Genomic DNA, 20,928 nt, shown 5'->3' on the forward strand with positions numbered 1-20,928 from the left:
TCGTTATGGCGGCCAAGTCTGGCACGTATCGAGCTTATTATAATCTGTACTCTACTGAGAATATGCCAATACGCGTCTGCATCAGAACTCACCGACTTGACGCAAAGAAAGTTGGACAGGGGAAAGATTCGGCGATGTTTCGCTAGTACTGTCCAAGCCAACGGTGTGTTTTCTGCTCCATAGAGGCCTAACATGATCGCGGGAAATCCCTACCTTGTGCACTCTCGTTTGGAGCCGCGGCGAGGATGGAAGTGACATTAACACCTTCGCCCCGACTGCTTGCCGTATCACCGAGGATGCCCAGCAGTCGCCAAGATACAGCAAGGGGGAAGAGGGTCGGGATCTCCGTACCGAAAGGCGCGTTCCTTCGGTGCCTTTCAAGTGGTGCCATGCTTCGAGCTGAGGGTATCAAGGCCTCAAGGTGCTGTCGATAAACGGCTTCGTGGAAGAAATTTCACGGCCGTACGTTACTAGTTTACCCTCAATGGAGTATCCCGCTGCTATCGTCATGACATCTCTCGACATGAAAGTGAACAGAGCGCTGCAGCTGTTTACTTGGGTAGAGCTGGAGGTTATGTATTGTCGTTGTCCCGAGCTCGTTCAACTGGAATCACCGCCCAGATGCGACAGATAAACTGTACCCCCCGGAGTACTAGTGCGCAAGTGACAACAGACCCGAAGCCACCATTCTGCAGCGAACTACACCGGGTTAACTTTAGAGCTCATTGACGACAACGACGAGATCCGGATTGGTCTTGCCTTTCATGACTATCGCAGATCGCGGGCGACGGGGACGCACTAAGATCGGGCGCGCGGTGATGGGATGTCTCCGGAGACTCCCAGTGCGCATCCGCGATACAGGACGCCCGAGGTTGATCCATGTCCCGTACTTCACTGAGGAGAAACCTCCGTACACTCCATTCAATGCTGTCTTGAGCACGCAGCGCATGCATGAGTATAGCAAACATCGATGGCCACGGGTGTCAACGCGGCTTACGCAGGAATGTATAGGTTCCTATTTCTCGCCGTGCACCTTCATATAAAGTCATATCCACAGGGCTGGGGTCAGGATGCTCAAGCCGACGATTCACCGATCATAGGCCGTATCTGCGGCGCCCGACGGATATAGTTCACCGATCCAAGGAGAGAAGAAAGGTTACGGGATCTTGACGGTCTGTCTTCATCACTGCTCCACAAAGAATATCTGTACCCAGGCAAGAGGCACGCCAGAGTTCACCGAGTACGGCGCGGGATTGGCGCCGGCATGAGTTCGTCGAGTGCAACTCTGCCTACCATAAGTTCGGTATGTTTCTTGCCCCACAGCCCCTGAGGATCAGAAGAACAAAGAGGAAGGAAGACGGAAGAAGCGTTGGATACCAGGCGGTGCCGAGGATAGCCCTGATAGTTGGTCTCCATGCGTCGGAGGAAGAAATCATTTCATGAACTTGAAAGACAACGCCAGCTACAGACCCCGAAAATCAAAGCTATGGCAATGCAAGGGTGTTGCAGTGAGATATGAAATCGAAGCTAGCTTGCGGAGACTGTGCGTGATGAAAGCAGCAGACGACCCACTGTCGGTGGAGAGGGAAGAGCAAAGCAAACAGCTCTCAGGCCCATGCCGACCATCATTGGTGGCCAAATATCCGGAGGGTTGTCCTGATACAACGAAGGCCTCATCCAGCGGCCCGTAAAATAAACATCAGGGGGCTTCAGCACAGATCAAGGCTAGCACCCTCGGCAGCCCATAACTGAGCAGGAAGAAGGCAAGAACAATAGTTCGTCGAAGTCCGTTGGCATCCTCATCAAGCATGAGCCGAACAGCGACCTGTCGGGAATTTGGAAGACTGAATAACGCAGCTTCGAGATAACGCAGAGGCGGTAAGATTAGAGAGAAGCAGGTCAAAGTAACCCGATGCAGACCCAACAGATGTCGAATGTTGCCTTTCCCCCGGATAAAGTCCGTATGCTACGACCTTTGCAGATTTCAGCTGCAAGAACATGCGAGATTTCATTGATTTGCGACACGGTAATGAAAGTTCCACTGACCTGCATTGGAGCGAAGGTTACGAGATCCCGGTGGTATCTCTCTCACGACCACCATCGCTGGAAGAAAGGAGGAAGGATATTCCCGAGGGGGCCTCTTTCTTATTAGATTGGGTTGTCCGGGCTCATCAGGTGCATGTATATGTAGTTAGTGTTGACGGCTGCCTGGCTTGATCATATGCCAGGCAGGGGAGCGGACTGCTACGTCGGGGGACATGTTGGGACTGAGATGAACCATGAGGGGGTACGTCCGGTGAAGGCAGCTCTAAACTGCATTAGATGAAAAGCAGAGAGCGAAGTCTCTTCTGGCAAATCCATCGATAAGAGTAGCCCCGCTGGTTTTCCTCGAGGAAAAATGCATAGCAAGGCGTGGATCATGCCAGGGAGAAGTATATGACGAAAACGGGTCGGAGAACCCCCTCTAGAAAACAAGCGCAGCGGATGGAAGGTAGTTTTAATACCACCGGGAATTACGGCCGAACAACGAGCAACGAAGGAATCTGAGAGCCGACTGGCTATTAGTGCGTACGTGAGGGGATGCACCTCTTCAGCATCACAGCAATAGACGGTACGAGAGCGGACATTATGATCCTAGAGCGATATGCCCGAACGACCGCTAGATTACAAGGAAGTCACTCTGAGGTAAGAACATAGGCCCGACGGGCCGCTAAACGCACCCTGATTGACTTGCCTGGGATCGCCGGGGTAGTGGGGTCCGTGTAGGGATCCTATATCTCTGTAATCTGCTCAAATGGTCCTTGAAACGTCCGTTTGGCTTGAATGGAAGGCTGTAGCATTAGCATGCGATACCTGAAATGATTCCGCCGAACGTCCAGGACGCACACTCGCTGGGCGTGTCACCGAAGTTAATACGAGCATTACGTCCTGAGAATATCAATTCTGCAGTGTTGTCGAGATTAACCAAAGGGGTCCCAGAGCTGGCACTTGATGGTTGTGCGGTGGATGGGTGGCCGTACACATTGCTATGCAACGCCCCATGGCCAAGGATTCTATGCAGGTCATCCAGCGACTTAGGAACCTCGAGTTTTCATCGACGCACAAGCCCTGACAACTGTACAGCAGATTGGTCCGCCTAGGATACCAACAAAGACGAACGAGCAATTGATCCTCTTGAATGCCCGACGGTGCGCGCATGTCCACCATGTTCAGTTACCGAAAACAGCGCACACCCTAGCATGTGTGCACGCTCCTGAATCCACAGGTTTCCTCGGCCAGATGAGAATGCTCCGCGAGTGTACTGTAGTTGCGGAGCCGGAAAGGATGCGGTGTACGTGGGCTTGTGTGGCATGTGGCAATGACCGTGAGAATTGTCGTGAGAATTGCTTAGAACTAGCACCTTACGAGGTAAACAGACTTGACCTCTCCAGGCTCAGCTTCGGCGTCTCGCTTCTCCTCCAAACTTGCTGTACTATGTCTGACATCGAAGAGGACACATATCAAAACGGGAACTACGATGCCCACGAGGAAGATGGTGCGGACGGTGTAGAGCAAGACACACAACAAGGAGATGAGACGCGCAGAAAGAGGCCCGCGGAAGAGGATGAAGGTGGCGAGGAGGACGAGGAGAGGATGGACGAGGATGCTGAGGGTGAGATGGATGACGAGGAGGATGAAGATGAGGACGAAGAGGACGAAGAGGATATTGACGAAGGCCGGCCCAAGAAGCGAACGAAGGTGATATTGTTGTGCACATAGCGTTTGTTTCGCTAACCGTGCAGTAGCACCGGCACAAGAAACGTAACGCCGTGAATCGTTTCCTTGATGTCGAAGCCGAGGTCGACGAAGACGAAGAGGATGAAGAGGATGAAGAGGACTATGGCAGAGGTATGTCGTTCGCGAGATATTCTGGATTATAATACCTATAACATCCAACAGAGGGTTTCATTGAAGAGGGCGCGGAGGATGAGGTTGATGACATTCGTAGAGCCGTGGATCATGCAAGACTAGATCGACGAGAACGAGAGTTCGATGACCAAGACCTTGCACGGATTGCTGAAGATTACCAGAAGCGGTCCAAGCAGTCTGCAGTCAGATATACAGGGGACATGAATGAGATCCCCCAACGGTTGCTCATGCCATCCGTTCACGACGCCAATTTGTGGCAAGTCAGAGTGCGGGTATGTGATCAAGCTTTACTTTTCCCTCCTAACCCGCCACTGAAGTTGTGCAATAGCCAGGCAAGGAGCGTGATATTGTTTTCAGTCTTATGCGAAAAGCTATAGACCTGGAGTACACGAACAAACCCTTGTCAATTCTCTCTGCTTTTCAGCGTGACTCCCTTCCTGGGATGATCTATGTCGAAGCCCGCAGCTCCAAGCAAGTCAGTGAAGCCATCAATGGACTCGTTGGTGTCTTCCCGAGCCGAGGAGTCAACCTGGTGCCTATAGAGGAAATGGCTAGTCTACTGCAAATCAAGAAGCAAGATCTGACGGTCACTCCGGGATCATGGGTTCGTATCAAGCGGGGCAAGTACCAGGGTGACCTTGCGCAGGTCATGGATATCACGGAGAACGGCGAGGAAGTCGGTCTCAAATTCATCCCTCGCATCGACTTGAATCCCAAGGACGACACTACGATTGACGGCCGAAAGCGGAAGAAGCTGGGCTTTGGCAACTCGGCTGTGACCATGCGACCACCCCAACGGTTCTTCAACTACGAAGAAGTCGCTAAGGTGTATGGTCGGAAACAGGTCTCAAAGCGGAACCAGGTCTATGTCTTTCAAAACGACACGTACAAGGATGGTTTTATCGAGAAGGACTTTAAGCTGAGCGCCCTGCAGCTTGAAAATGTCAACCCTACTCTGGACGAGATCACACGCTTCACTCGAGGGATGGACGGTGCGGAGAATGAGAGCGCTGTTGACCTGACGATCATCGCCGAGGCCTCTCGTAAAGCTGCGATCGCGGTCCTGCAGCCTGGAGATCACGTCGAAGTGTTCGAGGGTGAGCAGACCGGCGTAGACGGTGTCGTGCAGTCCGTAGAAGGTGATGTGGTCACTATCATCGCCAACAGCATGGAACTCGAAAATCAGCGTGTGGACGTTCCTGCGAGGAGTGTACGCAAGAAGTTCAAGCCTGGAGATCACGTTAAAGTCATGACTGGTAAAAATGCTGACGAGACAGGTCTTGTCGTGTCGGTCGAGGGCAATATTGTGACCTTCTTATCCGACATGTCTATGCAAGAGGTGCGTTTATTGTTCCGGACATTTTTTTACCTCTTCATAATAATCGTCTCAGGTATCTGTCTTCTCGAAAGATCTGCGAGAAGCAGCAGAAGTGGGATCCGGTACCAATATCGTTGGAAACTACGAGCTCCATGACCTGGTACAATTAGAGTAAGTGTCACAGCGGTAAGTTACGAAACACTATTTGACTCTCGATGTAGTTTGCAAACCGTCGGTGTGATCTTCAAGACGGAAAGAGACTCCTTCCGTGTCCTTGACCAGAATGGCCAAACGCGATTAGTGCAGCCACACCAGATCTCCATGCGGAGGGACTCACATCGTGCTATTGCCACTGATTCCGAAGGTCACGAACTACGTGTCGGAGACAACGTGAAGGAGGTGGATGGCGAGGTAGTTATGCGGTCTCTATATCCTTCCAGCAGCAGCTTAGAATAATCATAGGGCCGAAAAGGACGCATTCTGCACATCCATCAATCCCACTTCGCCTTCCTGCATAATCGAGACTACAACGAGAATGGCGGAGTCTTCGTTACTCGAGCCCGTTCTCTGGCATCCTTGGCTCCGAAGGGCAACCTCCTAAAGCCCGGGACTGACCTGTCAAAAATGAACCCTGCTATGACTGGCGGTGCTCCAGGGGGTATGGCAGGATCAGCAATGGGTCGTGGGCCTAGAGACAGGCTGATAGGGCTCACCGTGGCGGTCATCAAGGGCACGTACAAGGGCCACATTGGGACAATAAAGGACACGAATGGTCCGGCTGCCCGTGTGGAACTTCATACCAATAACAAGATCATTACCATCGAGCAAGATAAGTTGAAGCACAGACTGTGAGCGCCATATAAGATCGAACTGCATCTGACCCTAAAACGTATGTGCAGATCCGACGGCCGACTTATCCCACTTGACCAAGTAAGGTTCGGCGGGTTCGGCGGCGGGAGTATGGGCCCTCCGCGGACTGCGAACCCATACGCGCAGAATGGGGGCCGTACACCTGCTGGCGGCGGCTGGGGTGGCGCAACGCCAGGGGCTGGGTGGGGAGCTCCCCCGTCCCGCACGCCTAATCCATACAATGAGAGCGGGAAGACCCCTGCGTGGAACGTCTCCTCTCGCACGCCGAATCCGTACGCGATGGACGGCGGCAAGACCCCTGCTTGGAACGCCGCGACCCGGACGCCCAACCCATACGCGGATGGGTCGAGGACACCTGCCTGGAATGTGGGTTCGCGGACGCCGAATCCGTACGCGAGTGGAGGTGCAGGGGCATCGTCAGGGTGGGGCGGCGCTACACCCGGACGGCCAAGCGAATCAAGTGGTGGTTGGGGGAGCGGGTCTGGGAGTGGTGGGTGGGGTGGTGCTTCGCCCAGTAAAGGCGGAGGCGGTTGGGGATCGTCGAGCGAATCATGGGTATTTGTGTCGCTGCTCCTCACTTTCGGCGATGTTAATATGCTGTTCAGTCCGCACCTACTCCTGCAGCACCGAGTGACGGTTGGGGGGTAAGGCACTCCATAATGGCAGGCTTGTAGACCAATACTAATCGATATCTAGTCTGCACCCACACCAGGAATACCACAGACGCCGGCCAACTTCGCCACGCCAGGGGCTTATGGGGCGACCAAGACACCTGGCGCGTACCCGTTCACGCCGGCTGCCACGGGAGGCACTATGATAGAAAGCGAGACGTACGGTAAGCCTGTGTTTCCACGCGCCTGCGAACACATTCCTGACGCTATGCGTGTATCCACAGAGGTCCCGAAGGACTGGCTTGCCGATGCCGCGCTGCCAGTAAAGAAGGGCATCATGGTGCAGTTCAAGGGCACCTTCGGCGACGGCGGGCTGCCTGCCTGGAACAACGGCAACTACGAATCGCGTATCGGGCAGGTTCTGTTCGTCTCGGAAGGGGATCGAACCCGCGATATCTCGGCCACTGCGAACCTACAGCTGGAGAAAGGCGAGGAGGTCGCTGCCGTGCCCGTACGCTATCTGGTGCCGGTACCGCCACAGGCGAAGGCGAAGGCAGTGGTGCTGGAGGGCAAGATGAAGGGGCAGATCCTGCATGTGATGGAGCCCGGTGTCGGGGATCGGTGGGTGTGCACGGAGAGCTGGAATATGTTTGAGGAGATACCAGGGGATAGGCTGGTTTTGTTTAAGGACTGAGTGTTGCCCGTTCTGCTTTTTGTGTTGCTGTAGCTTCTTTGCTGTAAATTATAACATACTACTCCTGCCAGGACAATTGGCTGTACCTTCGAGGCCCGGGCGAAACGTCGGACTTAGTATCATATCATTCAGGTTGGCCTACATTTCGTTACGCTTCGTTCCGGCTATCCATCATGGCGTCCACACCGCTGTCGCCCCAGGCGAAAAGACTACGGACGATCATCGTTACGCTGCCTATCATGGGCGCTACTGCTTGTACGTCGCGCTCAATGTACAATCAGTCTCACAAAAAGCCAACGTTTATGACTACCAGTGATCCTGTACAAGCGCGTCTTCCTGGGTGAAGAGCAGCGAAAACTGCCGCGTGATGGACACGGGCGCATCGTGGAGATAAAACCGCAGGTAGCTAAGGTGGAGGGGCAGTCATAGGAGGGGGAGGGGGAGACGGGCAGTGGTATTCCGTTCCCGTGTCTACAGCGGTATATTGTGTGTCTGTCGTAATGTACGGGCATACCAATCTCAATCTGAGCGATTGCCAGTAATGTCTATCCTGGACTTCCCTCCATGTTCTACCAATCACCCTACGCTCCCCACTCACTTGCTCTCTGCTGGTGTGGATGCTGGTGTGACGACGCGCATGCCTGGCCCCCGTGTAGGGTTGAACAGGCGGTCGCAGTCCGCCCACGCGATACCCGTGCCGATGCCCGTCGAGAACGCGACCGGCCAAGCCCGTCCTGTATGTCCTCATGTGTCAGCGTCGGTGTAGTTTTAGAGAGGGAATGCACAGACGGCGGAAGAGGATGACGGAAGCCACGACGCCCACGCTGAAGCCTACCCCGCTGTGTCACAGGCTCGGGTCAGTTCGCTGTGTTTCGAGAGGAGAACTGGGAAAAAACGTACGTCTTTACGAGCAAATCCGCCACTGCACACGAGCGAGCCCCGAAACCAACCCTCAGTCAATTATCGTGCCAAACCGGAATAGAATTGTCGTTCAGGACGTACGGCAGCGGTCATACTGCAAGTAAAGGCATATGTCAGTGCAACATTCGTTACCAAATGCAAAAACGCACAGCATACCTTTTGGTTGACGATGTTCTCGCTGGAGGACGGTCTTGAGGACATGGTGCACGGAATGTGCAGTTGCTGCACGATGATGCTGGGTATTACTCGGGTTCCAGAAATGGCAATTGTTGGAACGACGTCATCCGTTCATTCTTCAAACTCTCACTTGTACGTGTTCTTTCATCGGAACAAGGGCCACTCAGGCACGACGTGAATGGCACCCTGCATTGATGTCTAATTTCCTAATGCAACATGTAAGTACATACCGAATCAAAGCGGACTCATTCGTCGGACAATGGGCTCTCATGCGTGGTGTGTACATGGGATCCTGAATATTCGGTGAATATCAATGAGATGTGTTTGAACTGCCATAGGACATAACATTCCGAGGAGAACTTATTCTAGGTTGAGCAGTATTAAATCCGATCTCGTTTGTAGGACGTTCTCCATCCCACAAAGCCCCAGGTCCGTGGACGAAGGGTGTTCCGGAATACTAGGTTTTTCATACCAGGTCACACAAGTCAAATGCATCAAGGCTCCTTTCTGATATGTGCACAGATGCAGCATTTGCTGATGACAGGAGCTGGGTAACGACTCCACATTTTCATTTTCAGTGCAAATTACTATCAGCACTCTCATCGTTCGTGGCTTAGCAAAACGTGAACGAGGAGATACGGTACCGCTAACGTTTTCGCGTACACTTCCTGATGGTCGGGCTGATGCTCAAGACCCCTATTAATGGAGTGTGAGGCCAGAAGCTCTTCGCGAAATGCCGAAGGGACCTCCTTCCAACCTTCCAACCCCTGCAAATGCCACTCTAATAAAAGTCGACATCGCCGAGGAACTTGGGAGCGGTCGCGTCGGTGACGTGTAAGTTGTGCAGAGTGCTCGTTGCTCAATCCCTGTCATTATCCCGCCGCTGGTGGTAAAGTTCACCAACAGGGATCGCTGCGACGAATTATCCAAGGAGGCATGGTTCTATGAGGAAATGGAATGTCTGCAAGGCGTCGTCACTCCGCGTTACTATGGGCATTTCACCACCATGCTTCCAGCGCGAACCGATATCCTCTCATTGAAGCGTCGCGCCAGCTCTCCGTTTCCCATGTCCATAATCCTCCTGGAGCGCGTGGGGGACAGTCTGCCTCTAGGACAGCCCATTCCACAGGTCCTTCAAGACGACCTTTGGGACATGATGAGGGATTTTGCTGCACTGGGTATATGTCACAATGACCTGCGCTACGACAACCTCCTTCACCTCCTGACCTGCCCTCGCTTCCTTCCCCGGACGCTCCTATGGGTTGCGTATCGTTGATTGTGATAGGGCTAGTAAATACAATATGCCGAAGGACATATTGTTCGGCTTATCAAGCGGCGCCGTCGAGCTGATTCTCGACAACGTCCCCATGGGGTGCGTCGTGAACATTTTCGATGAATAAGGCTGGAATACTGCCGGTGCCGAAGAATCATGCGCAATAACGGATTGCTTTGCTTGTATTGTATTAGTAGACGGTATATGTACTCTATATTGACTGCGCCTAAGCAAGAAATATATCTTAGAAATTATATACCCTCCCCTCACTAATCTCATGCGCGTATCACGAGCCGGAAGCCGCACCCTCCAGCTCCTTATACCATTTGACCACCTTCGGGTGCGCAGCGACCTACGAAACTCATCAGGACCTACCACACCATATACTATCACACTCTCAGACTCACCTTCTTAGGATCGAACCGCAGCACCTGCAGCCCCTCGAGGGACGCGGCGCGCGACAGCGCGACGTAACTCTGGCCTGCCCATCAAGGCTGTTATTTACGCAGCAAGCATCGAAGAACGTGATACGCACCCTTCTCGAACACCTTGCCCAGGTCCAGCTTGACCCGCTGGATGGTCTGCCCCTGGCTCTTGTGGATCGACATTGCCCACGCCAGTATCAGCGGGATCTACACCCCGTCAGCAAACCCCGCCATGAGATAGCATGTGCGTCCCTGACCTGCATCCGCCGCGCGAGGACGTTCCCCTCGCCGTCCTCGACGCGGAACTCGTCCCGCACGAGGAGGACCGCCTCCTTCCCCGCGGGCGTCTCAAACTCGACGAGGGGGTACCGCTCCTCGTCCTTCTCCCTCTCCTTCCCCTTCCCCTTCTTCCCCTGGCCCTGTTCTTCGCTCTTTACATTTTCCTGCTCCTCACGGACAGGCACTCCATCTGCACCCACCCTCACCCCCCTTACATGACCACCCTTCTCCGCAGCGCCCTTCGCGCCCTCGCCCTCCCCGTGCACCTCCCCGACGCGATAGAACCCCCTAACGACGCCCACACTCCCGTTCACGAGCCCCCCCTCGACGCCGTTATCCACATTCTTGATCAGCATCACCTGAGCGCCCGTCTTCACCTCCAGGCGCTCCACCGCCATCATGTTCTTCAGCAGCCGCGCTCTCGTTTCCGCGGGCGCACTGCCGGAATCTCGCGAGGGGAAGGCGTGCGAGGGCGAGGGCAGCGCGCACAGCCGGGTTGAGTTCGCGCGGTCGACTTCCGCGCGGAGGGGGAAGAGCTCGGTCGGGGCGATGGAGGAGGCGGGGAGGGACCGGGAGAGGGCGCGGAAGGTCGCGAGCGCTTCTGGGGGTGTGATTCCGAGCCGGAGGGAGTTAAGGAGGTCGACGAATTCTGCGTGCGTGAGTTGTTAGTCGCGAGGGACGGGGGAAGAGGGCGTACTGGTGTCTTTCTGCCTATACACCTGCTTGAGGTTGACGGTCTCCTCGATACTGCTCTTCCACACGTCGGACTCGAAGGCGAACACGGGGTCCCCTTTCGCGACGGGCGGGAGCTGGAAGAAGTCGCCAGTCACCACGAGCTGAGCAGAGTTCGTTAGATTGCGCACACTGAGGTTATTGACGTGAACGCGTACCTGAATGCCCCCAAATGGCTTGTCTGTTGGTTTCCGCAATCTGGCGGCGAGGTCGTGCAGCGTATCAAACAGCCGGCCGTCGACCATCGACACTGAAATCACTCAGCCTCGCCTCATCCTAGACGTGTAGTGTTCACCTTCATCGATGACGAGCACCTTGGTCGCTTTCCAGCGCTGGAACGCGGGCTTGCAGGTCTTGATGGAGGGGATGAGAACGTCGAGGTTGGACACGGTCGGGGAGACTGCTCCCCAGGCGTGGATCGTCATGCCTGCGGATATAGGCATATAGAGTTTAGTAGGTGTAATCGTAGTAGCGATAAGAAACGCACCGCCGATGTTGGACGCTGCCATGCCGGTGCTGGCTGTTATAGCCACTGCATTTGGTTGCTTGGCGTACTTCTTGCGCAGGGCGGCAATAATCGCGCGCAGGAGCAGCGACTTGCCTGTGCCTAGAACAGATCACATTGTTCAATGTCAGACCATGTTCGCCAACACTGCGGCTAAGAACCAATGTCCCCCCACGGGACATTGGTCTTTCAGAGGACGAGTCTCGGAACATTGTAGGGACATTTCACCCACCGATCACTGAAAGTCCAATGTCGGGTGGCGGGACATCGGTCTTTGCCCGCAGTGAAAGAACGGAACCACAATGCTAATAGAGAATGCCCCTCAAATCTGGAGACCACAGTAGATGCCCCACACTGGGGAGAAAGAGCGATGTCCGGCGGCGGACATGCAAGGAATATGTAAGGACGCCGGGGAGAACATTTTCTTATGATGTTTTCCGCAGGACAAAGGTCCTCGGGACATCGCAAGAGAATGGTCTCCCAACAATCGCATGACAATTCAATATCCCGCCACGCGACATTTGTCTTTGCCCGCAGTGCGGCGGACTTCCGTTTGTGCATTCAAAGGGCATTCTTCCTGCCCGAGTCATGGCCCAGCGAGGATCATTCAAGAAAAGTATTCTCCCAAGCGAAAGATGCACCAGATGTGCTCGCCGGCAAACATCTGTCTCTATCTGCAATGCAGTCAAGTTCATACACACTCACCCGCTGATCCCGTGAAAAAGACGTTCTTCCCCTCCACGACCATCTTCAACACCGCCCTCTGCTCGTCATTCAGCACGACGCCCCTGCGCTCAACGGCGGAGTTTGGCTTGGATGACGGCGCGAGCTGGACCTTTGGCGCGAAGAACGCGTCGAGCGTCGTGCGGCGCGCTTTCGAGGGTTTCTCGGGCTGGGGGTCGCTGGTCGATTTTCTTTTCCTCGACCCCGAGGCTCTGGAATTCGTATCGCTCTTCTTAGTGTTATTTGACGCGGTCTTGAGAGGTGGCCGAGTATACATGTTGTGTGGGTCGTAGAAGTAAGAGAGAGCAAAATCTGTTGCCACAAGTCTCAGCCCCTGTCTGCGGTTCCACGGTCACGAGACCCACACGCGCCGCAATCACAAGAAAGAACTGCAGCGCCCACGTGTGATCCTCGTTCCGGTTGTTTCTTGCCAGTCGAGCCTGCTTGCTTTCTCAAGTTCCTCTTTATTCTGAGCTCTCACCAGACATGTCAGGCAACAGGCGAGAACGAGCAGAAAATTACAATCCAGCTACGACGCCGAAGTGCGTCTTCGTTCGTTTCCAGTAGGAAGCGGCTGATAGCTGACTGATTGATGGTGTAGGTACCTCAATGATTTCAGCAAGGCCCTCGCGAGCGAAGTCCGTATCCTGCTCGAGGAAGTGGGCAAGCTGCGCGACGAGCGCCGCGCGTTGCAGTTGTACGTCTTGCCGATCTAGCACAGGACCCCGCAAAGTCGAACTAATCCGACAATCCGCCTGATACAGCGAGATCGCAGAGCTGATGAGCATGAAGTCGAAGCACGGCGCCGGCGGCGAGTACTCGCCCGACTGGAGGCCCCGAGTATGTCTCTTTCACCTACCCCATTCTTTGCATCCCACTAATACTCCGACCTGCGTAAACCAGGAAGCAGAAGCCTCCCCGCCGCCTCCGCCAGCCCCCGAGCCCGCCCCGGTCATCGAAGACCCCGCGCCCCCGCGCGAAGCCAAGCCCGGCTGGCGCGTGGTCCCCCCCAAGCGCGAGCGGCGCCGGCACGCCCAGCAACAAGCCGCCGTCCCAGCCAGCCCTCCGCCGCCGCCGCCGCCGGAGCCGCCGAAGCCGAACCTGCCTTCCTGGGCGCAGTGGAGACGTGCGTTCCTTGTGAATGCGAGATGAGGAGCATGCTGACCTTGTGGATTTTGTCTATAGCCAATCCGCTCCTGGCTGCACCGATACCCCAGGCCCCGGCCCCGTCTTCCCCGGGCCCGGTCGTGCAGCGCCGTGGTCTTTTTGGTCAGTCCTGTTAACACGTCTCTCTGTGAGAGAATACTGATGCAGATACCGTTAGGCCCGCCGAGCCCTCCTCCCCAGTGATCAACGATTCAACCTTAATGCAGCATCGGCATAAAGAGATAATCTCAAGCTCAACTCACGTATTATCGTATCTATATCGAATCTAGGGCATCTCGTCATCCATCAAGGTTTTCTTGTCCTCTTGTACATAGTGTAACAAGCGTGCTTGCTTTCTTCAGGCTTTAGGATTTTCTTCTTTGAGTTTGCTTTCGTCCGACCCAACCAATCAATGTATGTATGTATGTATGACCTCAGTATGAATAGATTAGCGTGTAGGATACATGCTCTGCAATGTATGTTGTACGTTCCTGTACTGGAATAACGAACGAACGGGTAAGTATGATATCGATCGGATATACTAAACGTTGGATATGTAACTGTGATGAGTAGTACTCGTACAATGGTGCGGCAAGCAAAATGATTGAGACTATGCTAAATAAAGCGCAGAGTGAGAGGGATGAATATATGATACAGAATGTTGCAGTCTTCAAGCCTGAGCATCGCGAACGCTGATGTACACGAAAAGCGTCGAGAACAGATACTGCGACAGCTGTGCATCATGCAACGGGAGGTGTCTGAATCCTGCAACCAACCCTATCAGCCATTCCCTCCAAAACCAAAACGCCGCGAACCACTTACCTGCATTCAAGCTCCCCAAACTCGCGCAATACACCGCCAACGGCTCCTCCGGATCCCCGCCCTCTTGCTTCACCGCGAACCTCACGAAAACGAGGTCCATCATCTCGCCCACGCAGTCGAACGGCAGGCTCAGGTCCTCCTCCCACACGGGGTTAAACCCATTGTTCTTCACGACGCACGTGCGGTACGAGATCGTCCTGGCGGACGTCGCGGTGAGTGCCGTCGGGCCCGCCGCGGGCGAGTACACGGGGTTCGTGGACTCGGGCAGGAAGGGCGAATGCGTCCAGTCGGGGACGTGTAGGGACACTTCGACGTAGGGGTCGATGACGGACTTGTCCACGATCTCGCGCCCCGCGGAGTCTTTGGGGCGCGGGAGCTGCTGCGCGGAGATTACCTGGTGAAAAAGTAAGTTGGGAGGTGCCGGAGGCTGCGAGAGGGAGAGGCACTTACAGTGACATCGAAGTAGTGGTTCGTCCGCTTCGCCAGGAGCTCCTTGTTGTACTCTCTCAGTGCCCGAGGCTTGAGGACATAGCCAGCCCGACCATTACGTTGGAACATGGCATGGTTGATCATATACCCGAGATCTGCGCGATAGCAACATTCGTGAAGCCTTACCCAATATCCGTGACGAGCAATCACGCACCGAACGTCTGCCAGTTGATCGCAACCAACTGCGCCCCCGCCGACCAATACCGATGTGGTTCATAGTTCGACGAGTTCAACCGGGTCCCCTTCGGATACACCCTAACCAGATGCGTCTTATTGTGTTTTATCAAATCCATCATGCTCTCTTTCAGAATCTTGTTCGCCGTGTTCTCGGAGAGCGAGAAGACGTGTTCGGGAGCGTACTGCTCCTTCTTGTTCAGCCCGCGGCATTTGACACCGACGGTGTACACGAGCAGTGCGACGAGCGCCATCGACATCTTGGCCTTCTGCCGCTCTGCGTGCGGGGGAGACTTGGCCCTGGAGGCCGGTCCTGGAGAGGGGGAAGAGCGCCGTGGGTGGCGAACGCGTTCGGCCATGCGCGAGACTTTGAGCATGTCTTTCTTCAGCTCTGAATATCTCTGATCAGATCTATCCATCAGAATTGAGGTAGTACGGAACTGACCCGTGAAGACTTCGTCGGAAGACGTATCTGTGCTAGTCGAAGATTCGCTGTCCACCGTGACCTCCTTGTCCCGAAGGCCTTCTTGCTCGGAAACATAAAGGTTCTTGGCCTACATATGTAATATGATCAGTACATTCCGTACGTGGGGGACCACCCAACTCACCTTCAAGAGCACACGTCCTCTCAGTTGCTCGGGGCTAGGCAGTGTCTGGATTTTCGTCTGCCCGTGAACAGGAGCTGTAATCAGAGCATCGCCAAAGGTCTCGCGCATGATCTGGGCAACTATATCCTGCTGTGGAAGAGAACAGTGTATCTCGGCTGAGATGATAACAGGATATGGCGAAGACACGAAAGCGTATTTGTGTATCGCCTGACAGATGTCGCGGAGAGACACTTTAGACGTCAGGGTCTTGCCGTGGTATATCATGGGTTCGGTATCGCCGTCGTAGACGTCGACTACAAGACAGATGAGTTCACGGTCACACTGGAGATTAAAACACTTACTTTCGACGCTGCGGCAGCTGTGCAGCAACGCTCTAATGTACCCCTCTATCGTGCTGACCCCGACCAGCTGGTGTCCGACGAGGTACGTATTATGGGAGGAGGATATGTAATATTCCGAAAGAGGGCGTGTCATGTCGTGGTAAACCTTGCCGTGCTGGTCGGCGAATGCAGAGTTGTCTAGGGACAGAAGGAATGCGGTAAAATTGTCTAGGGTAAAGAATGCAGGTTGAGGCGGTGAAGGGCCGACAGACATAGCGTGGGCGGAGGGGGCAGCCGCACTTGCTTGAGGCGACGTGAAGGTCGAAGATGCAGATGTCGGCGGCAGCGAATCGTTACCAGTACTAGCAGAGCTAGTAGAGTTAGTAGAAGAGGCAGCTGTACTCGGCTGGGGCGGCGAGGATGCAGGAGAAGCAGAAGCAGGAGAAGCGCTGAGCGGGACAGAAGTCGATGTTGGTGGTTGAGAAGCTGACGTCTGTTTGTCGGAGACCTTCTCCTGACCAGGGACTGTTGCATATCGTTCGAAGATCCGCTTCAATTCGGTGTCACTGAGGTTTGACTATCAACGCCAGAGAAAGTTAGCACTGCATACCCTGCTGGTCTGAAAGTACCTGCCTTCTGGAAGTCCTGCATGAACATTCGGAACGTCTTGAAGTCGAAACATCCGTCACTTGCAGTGCATAGCTTCTTGTACAGCCTGTCCAGTTCCGGACGCGCCTTCAGCAACTTAACAAATCGTTGAAAGTCCGAAAAGTCGAGATAACCTCGATTGTGCACGTCGGCCTCCTAGTGTCAGGGATCAGCACGGAGAATACCTCGATCCTCAGGTACACGAATCACCTTGAACAGCCGTTGGAGATTCTCCTTGGCAGCATTGAGGTTCAAACGTCTGCACATCCGTTCCACGTCGTCGAAATCGAGCTTCTGGTCCTGCTCGTCGTCCGCGGCCTTCCAGTACTGCCTCTCCCAAAGCGTTTGGCGAACCTCAATGTTCCCCAAGCCACTCATGAGTTCTTGACGTATGGAATACAACTTTCGAAGGGTCACTTCCCACATCTGGAAGACGTCGCGAGTGCTTGCGATGACGTGCAACGACTTGTATCGCCCATCGCAGATGTAGAAGAGGGTCATCCACCGGTCTTCGAGCTGTTGGGACAGCTGAAACTGCTCACGGTAGAACCGTGCGTCAGAGCAGGTCCGTATTTCCTTGATGCTTTCAATCGGAACTGCGTCATGGACATTTAGAATCTGCACATCAACGGAAAATGAATTATACTCACTAATGCGCTGCTTCTTCGTCTCGTACAGGATCTGGCCTTGATCAGGATCTAGCCTGAGTATGACCCTCTTCTGTTTCTTGGCAGAGACCTTCGTCATAGGCGTACCCTGCTGAAGCAGAGGAGGGACAGTGATATCGGCCATGTTGGACTTCTGGGCAACTCTGTCGGGCTGTTTCTCGGGTTGCTGGGCAGACTGCTGTTTCGGATGTATGAATTCAGTCGTAGACTTGGATCTGCCTCCATCACGCCCTTCGGCCTGCACGTGTCCGTCCACGCCTTGGCCGGGATCGGATTCAGACGTGTGCAAGCGAGGCCGCGGAATCGACTCCGACTGTGATCTGCTGTGCCTGAAAGCGCTACGCCTGCGCTGCAGCGAATCCATGATAGAGAATTCGGACGAGGAGTTGGAGGATGATTTCACGGACTTAGAGCGTACGATAGGCATATTATCCTTCAGCTTGCGCTTGAAGGACGATATCGACGCGCCCAAGCTGCCCTCGCTTCTCCGTCTCCAGTGCGAGTCAGGTTTATCCTCGTCCGGCCCCATAATCTCCTGGATCGCGGGTGAAGGTTGACCAGTGCTTGTCAACAGGTTGGCAGCTCGTCGTAACATGTTCCTGGACGTAGAGTGTCGGTCTTGGGTATCAGCCATGGCATGCAGGTCTCTGACCTGTGAATTAGGCGACAAGTGAAGGGTATTCGGGATGAGGGACTGACAGTGGAGTCTCGGGGGTATATATACTCGGTGCGGCCTGGTACACGGGCAAGTTACCACATCACTCGTTCATGGGCGCTTCGGAGCAAGACTATCGCCTCCTGAGTCAACGGGCGATGCGCAGCTGCATGCAAGGTTGGATGCGGTGTTGGCGGTACTCCGTGCTTTTGCAGAGGGGAAGCGCGTCGGATCTACGTTGGTGGCGTCTACAAACGTGCTTCTAATGGGCGGCGCCACTTCCCATCCGACATACCACAGGTGATGAATCCATATATTACGACACAGTAAATGGAGGTACAGCAGTAGAAATAAATTATTGACTCGGAAGGAATTAGAGTGTCATGAAATACAACCCTAGGGGGAAGATCCTCTCCTGTAAATTGTAAATTCGACATGATAACGCGTGAAGATACTCCGCTCCCCAAATAGATGCGCCTATTGCAAGGCAGCTCGAAAGGAACAGGAAGAACCTAACGAGACCCTTCAGCACTTGATGAAGTTGCCGACGATCATACTCGGTATGCCATAGGCATCCCTGCGAATGGTGAACGAGAAGCAGCAATTAATGAACCCTTCCTCCTTCACCAACTCTTGCGACTTCGTCGGTTTCCTGGCGTTCACCGGACTAATAGAGCCTGAAGGAGGACTCAGGAGTGGCTTGAATCGTAAGACGCAAGACGTCAGCACCGCTTTCTGATTGGCGTCAAAAGCGACATGGCCATATTTCTATCATTAGGACAGAGATAGAACAGGGGCATCAGCGGGCAGGACAACGGGCCGCAGCAGTGCGACTCACCTCCCAATAATTAACAGCGGATTCCTCAGCCATCAGTTCATAAATACACAGACGCCCCTATGACGAAGGCTCAGCTGACTATGGGGGCACAAGGAGGCAATTCACATACGTCTCGCAGCATGTATCCATCAACCCCCACGAGCTCTGCAAACTCGCGGTTACCTTTGTAGATCTCGCCTGTTCTGCGCCACAAGCAGGCCGGGACACCCATCACCGAGAACACACGATCATAGTCTAATAGTAGACGTTCGAATGCCTCCTCGATGAACACTAGGTCCATATCTTTCAGCGACTGTGCAATGGCCTAGAATGAATATGGTCAGATGGGCGTACAAATATATCTACCAGCATCTACTGACCCTAAACTTCGGCCTCAGGACCGACAAAGGCTGTAGTATGAGCTGCTTCGACTCTTGTGAGACACTGCACTGACATGAGGAACCATATCGTGGGGTCAAGATGCGCAGGCTTACTTCCTATCCATCCAGCGGGACAGCCGCGCATAGCCCTTCACATAATTATACGGCTTCAACAAACCAGCCTCATACTTCGCGCTGATCACTCTTCGTAACCGTTCGTCTCGAGTACCGGGTTCCTGATCAGCAGCAGTATACAGGAACTGTTCCGTTTTGTTCGACGCGGACAACGGAGGCGGCATACCGTCCTCGGCATTTGGGGGTTTATCGGCCGAGGGCTGTTCTGATTGTGACGTTTGATGCGCGGAGGGCTGCTCTGCAGGCTCTTCGGCTTTCGGAAGAAAGGAGTTGCCCGTGTTTGCAGGGGAAACGGTATTGGGAGCGGAGAAGGAGGGAACAGATACAAGGGGGGGTGCGATGGTGGTCGGAGGAGGGTTGAAAAACGATCGCTCGTCAAGGGATTCGAGAAAGTCGCTGCGGTAACGACGAGATTAGCACATTAACCCAAGAGACAAGATATTGCCCTTACGTCAGGACGGAGAACTCGTTCCCCAATGTTTCTGGTTGGTAGGCAAGATAGGGTGCTGGAGCGACAGCTATGGGCCACACTGGATTTGTAACAGGAACAGGAGCGGCAGCGAAGGGGTTCACTGCGGCATGATGAGCTGCACCGAGGAAGAAATGTAAGGAGATGTTACCCACTCGATATTGCCCGCGACATGTCTATGTTTGGTCCGACGGACGAACTTGCACTCTTGTCCGGCTTGCTCGATTGTCTAGGCTCATCGTGACAGAGGTGCCCAATTTCCCTCTTGATACTAAATTTCGTGTCGGCCGACGTCTTCAACGTCCAACAATGCTTTACTCACCAGCGTTGACAAGGCCTCCCCTCGTCGCAAGTCATATGGCTGCGCCGACAATACAAGCACGCATGATTCACTTTCCTCCTCTTCGCCTTCTTCTTGCCAGGCCCTGATGCGTCGTCGACAGCGGGACGTTTGCTTTGATCTTCAATAATTGGAGCTGGAACATCGGCATTTCTAGGAGCGATGCGGGAATACTCGGTTGGCTTGCTGCTCGACGTGAAGCTGGACATCATCTCAGCCACTTTGGCTATCGGGAAGATTTGGAGGACACGACAACGACATCGGAAGATGTAGGGCAGGTCCGCATCAGTCCCTCGTTTCCCACGTCGTGGCGCGAGAGACACTAGACTCTATAAGGCTGGTAGCGCCACCCTCCGGGCGGCAGAGCCCGCTACCTTGGGATATATGTACAGAAGATTTGAAGCTCATAGTCTCATGTGCTCTGTGTCACTGGTATGAGGGGTGCTTGAGAGCCAGGAAGCAGAATGGTCTTGCATATCATAATTTCCGGACCAGCGGTCAGACTTAGCCAGCTCCATATTTTCTCTTAGATTTGCTAATTTGACCCCCAACAAGCTAGATAAGAGCCTTCCTCGTAATTCACTGGTAGTAACACATTTTTTATGTGCGACCTGTATCGTGTAGAAACTAGTGGCAGTCAATCTCAGCTGTATGCAACATGACTATGTATAGTGGTGTATGTACCTAGTAACAATGAATCTAGTATACGCTGTCAGGTACATGAATAATGCAGCGTGAACACGAAACTCATCTCAGCCGTATGCAACACGACTGACGGAAAGGAAAGGGGAAAGGGGAAGGACGCCCGTATATACCCGAG

At 54.0% G+C, this 20,928-nt stretch overlaps 8 protein-coding genes across 8 annotated transcripts; 5 read left to right on the plus strand and 3 right to left on the minus strand.

The window, feature by feature from the left end:
* Nucleotides 1–764: 764 nt before the first annotated feature.
* Nucleotides 765–1,691, plus strand: GLOTRDRAFT_96752 (uncharacterized protein; the record flags this gene model as incomplete). Its single annotated transcript, XM_007872518.1, has 3 exons — nt 765–955; nt 1,215–1,303; nt 1,324–1,691. The coding sequence occupies 3 exons, from the start codon at nt 765–767 to the stop codon at nt 1,689–1,691; spliced, it is 648 nt and encodes a 215-aa protein (XP_007870709.1).
* A 1,751-nt stretch (nt 1,692–3,442) lies between these two features.
* On the plus strand, nt 3,443–7,503 carry GLOTRDRAFT_81934 (transcription elongation factor Spt5). Its single transcript, XM_007872519.1, has 11 exons — nt 3,443–3,738; nt 3,786–3,888; nt 3,940–4,181; nt 4,238–5,248; nt 5,301–5,398; nt 5,449–5,638; nt 5,690–6,075; nt 6,127–6,652; nt 6,703–6,741; nt 6,794–6,932; nt 6,993–7,503. The coding sequence occupies exons 1-11, from the start codon at nt 3,475–3,477 to the stop codon at nt 7,400–7,402; spliced, it is 3,408 nt and encodes a 1,135-aa protein (XP_007870710.1). The 5' UTR covers nt 3,443–3,474; the 3' UTR covers nt 7,403–7,503.
* Nucleotides 7,504–7,575: 72 nt separating this feature from the next.
* GLOTRDRAFT_50038 (uncharacterized protein) lies at nt 7,576–7,831 on the plus strand (the record flags this gene model as incomplete). The annotated part of the gene is made up of 2 exons (XM_007872444.1): nt 7,576–7,657; nt 7,716–7,831. The coding sequence occupies 2 exons, from the start codon at nt 7,576–7,578 to the stop codon at nt 7,829–7,831; spliced, it is 198 nt and encodes a 65-aa protein (XP_007870635.1).
* A 165-nt stretch (nt 7,832–7,996) lies between these two features.
* GLOTRDRAFT_133564 (DUF543-domain-containing protein) lies at nt 7,997–8,524 on the minus strand (the record flags this gene model as incomplete). Its single annotated transcript, XM_007872520.1, has 5 exons — nt 7,997–8,136; nt 8,192–8,241; nt 8,303–8,324; nt 8,405–8,417; nt 8,480–8,524. The coding sequence occupies 5 exons, from the start codon at nt 8,522–8,524 to the stop codon at nt 7,997–7,999; spliced, it is 270 nt and encodes an 89-aa protein (XP_007870711.1).
* Nucleotides 8,525–9,233: 709 nt separating this feature from the next.
* Nucleotides 9,234–9,776, plus strand: GLOTRDRAFT_133565 (uncharacterized protein; the record flags this gene model as incomplete). The annotated part of the gene is made up of 2 exons (XM_007872521.1): nt 9,234–9,334; nt 9,407–9,776. The coding sequence occupies 2 exons, from the start codon at nt 9,234–9,236 to the stop codon at nt 9,774–9,776; spliced, it is 471 nt and encodes a 156-aa protein (XP_007870712.1).
* Nucleotides 9,777–12,908: 3,132 nt separating this feature from the next.
* On the plus strand, nt 12,909–14,058 carry GLOTRDRAFT_141322 (uncharacterized protein). Its single transcript, XM_007872522.1, has 6 exons — nt 12,909–12,979; nt 13,039–13,134; nt 13,202–13,277; nt 13,341–13,563; nt 13,623–13,706; nt 13,762–14,058. Exons 1-6 carry the CDS (start codon nt 12,924–12,926, stop codon nt 13,785–13,787), a joined length of 561 nt encoding a protein of 186 aa, XP_007870713.1. The 5' UTR covers nt 12,909–12,923; the 3' UTR covers nt 13,788–14,058.
* A 195-nt stretch (nt 14,059–14,253) lies between these two features.
* GLOTRDRAFT_50083 (PLC-like phosphodiesterase) lies at nt 14,254–17,436 on the minus strand (the record flags this gene model as incomplete). Its single annotated transcript, XM_007872450.1, has 9 exons — nt 14,254–14,348; nt 14,406–14,799; nt 14,856–14,989; nt 15,049–15,622; nt 15,677–15,969; nt 16,018–16,299; nt 16,626–16,800; nt 16,855–17,240; nt 17,295–17,436. 9 exons carry the CDS (start codon nt 17,434–17,436, stop codon nt 14,254–14,256), a joined length of 2,475 nt encoding a protein of 824 aa, XP_007870641.1.
* Nucleotides 17,437–18,264: 828 nt separating this feature from the next.
* On the minus strand, nt 18,265–20,333 carry GLOTRDRAFT_118212 (uncharacterized protein). The gene is made up of 8 exons (XM_007872523.1): nt 20,091–20,333; nt 19,924–20,039; nt 19,751–19,871; nt 19,279–19,695; nt 19,165–19,228; nt 18,915–19,109; nt 18,806–18,862; nt 18,265–18,735 (listed from the first exon to the last, which is right to left on the minus strand). The coding sequence occupies exons 1-8, from the start codon at nt 20,318–20,320 to the stop codon at nt 18,493–18,495; spliced, it is 1,443 nt and encodes a 480-aa protein (XP_007870714.1). The 5' UTR covers nt 20,321–20,333; the 3' UTR covers nt 18,265–18,492.
* Between the last annotated feature and the right edge of the window lie 595 nt (nt 20,334–20,928).

The sequence above is a fragment of the Gloeophyllum trabeum genome (genome assembly GCF_000344685.1).
Source record: "Gloeophyllum trabeum ATCC 11539 unplaced genomic scaffold GLOTRscaffold_00018, whole genome shotgun sequence".
Classification (NCBI taxonomy): Eukaryota; Fungi; Basidiomycota; class Agaricomycetes; order Gloeophyllales; family Gloeophyllaceae; genus Gloeophyllum; species Gloeophyllum trabeum.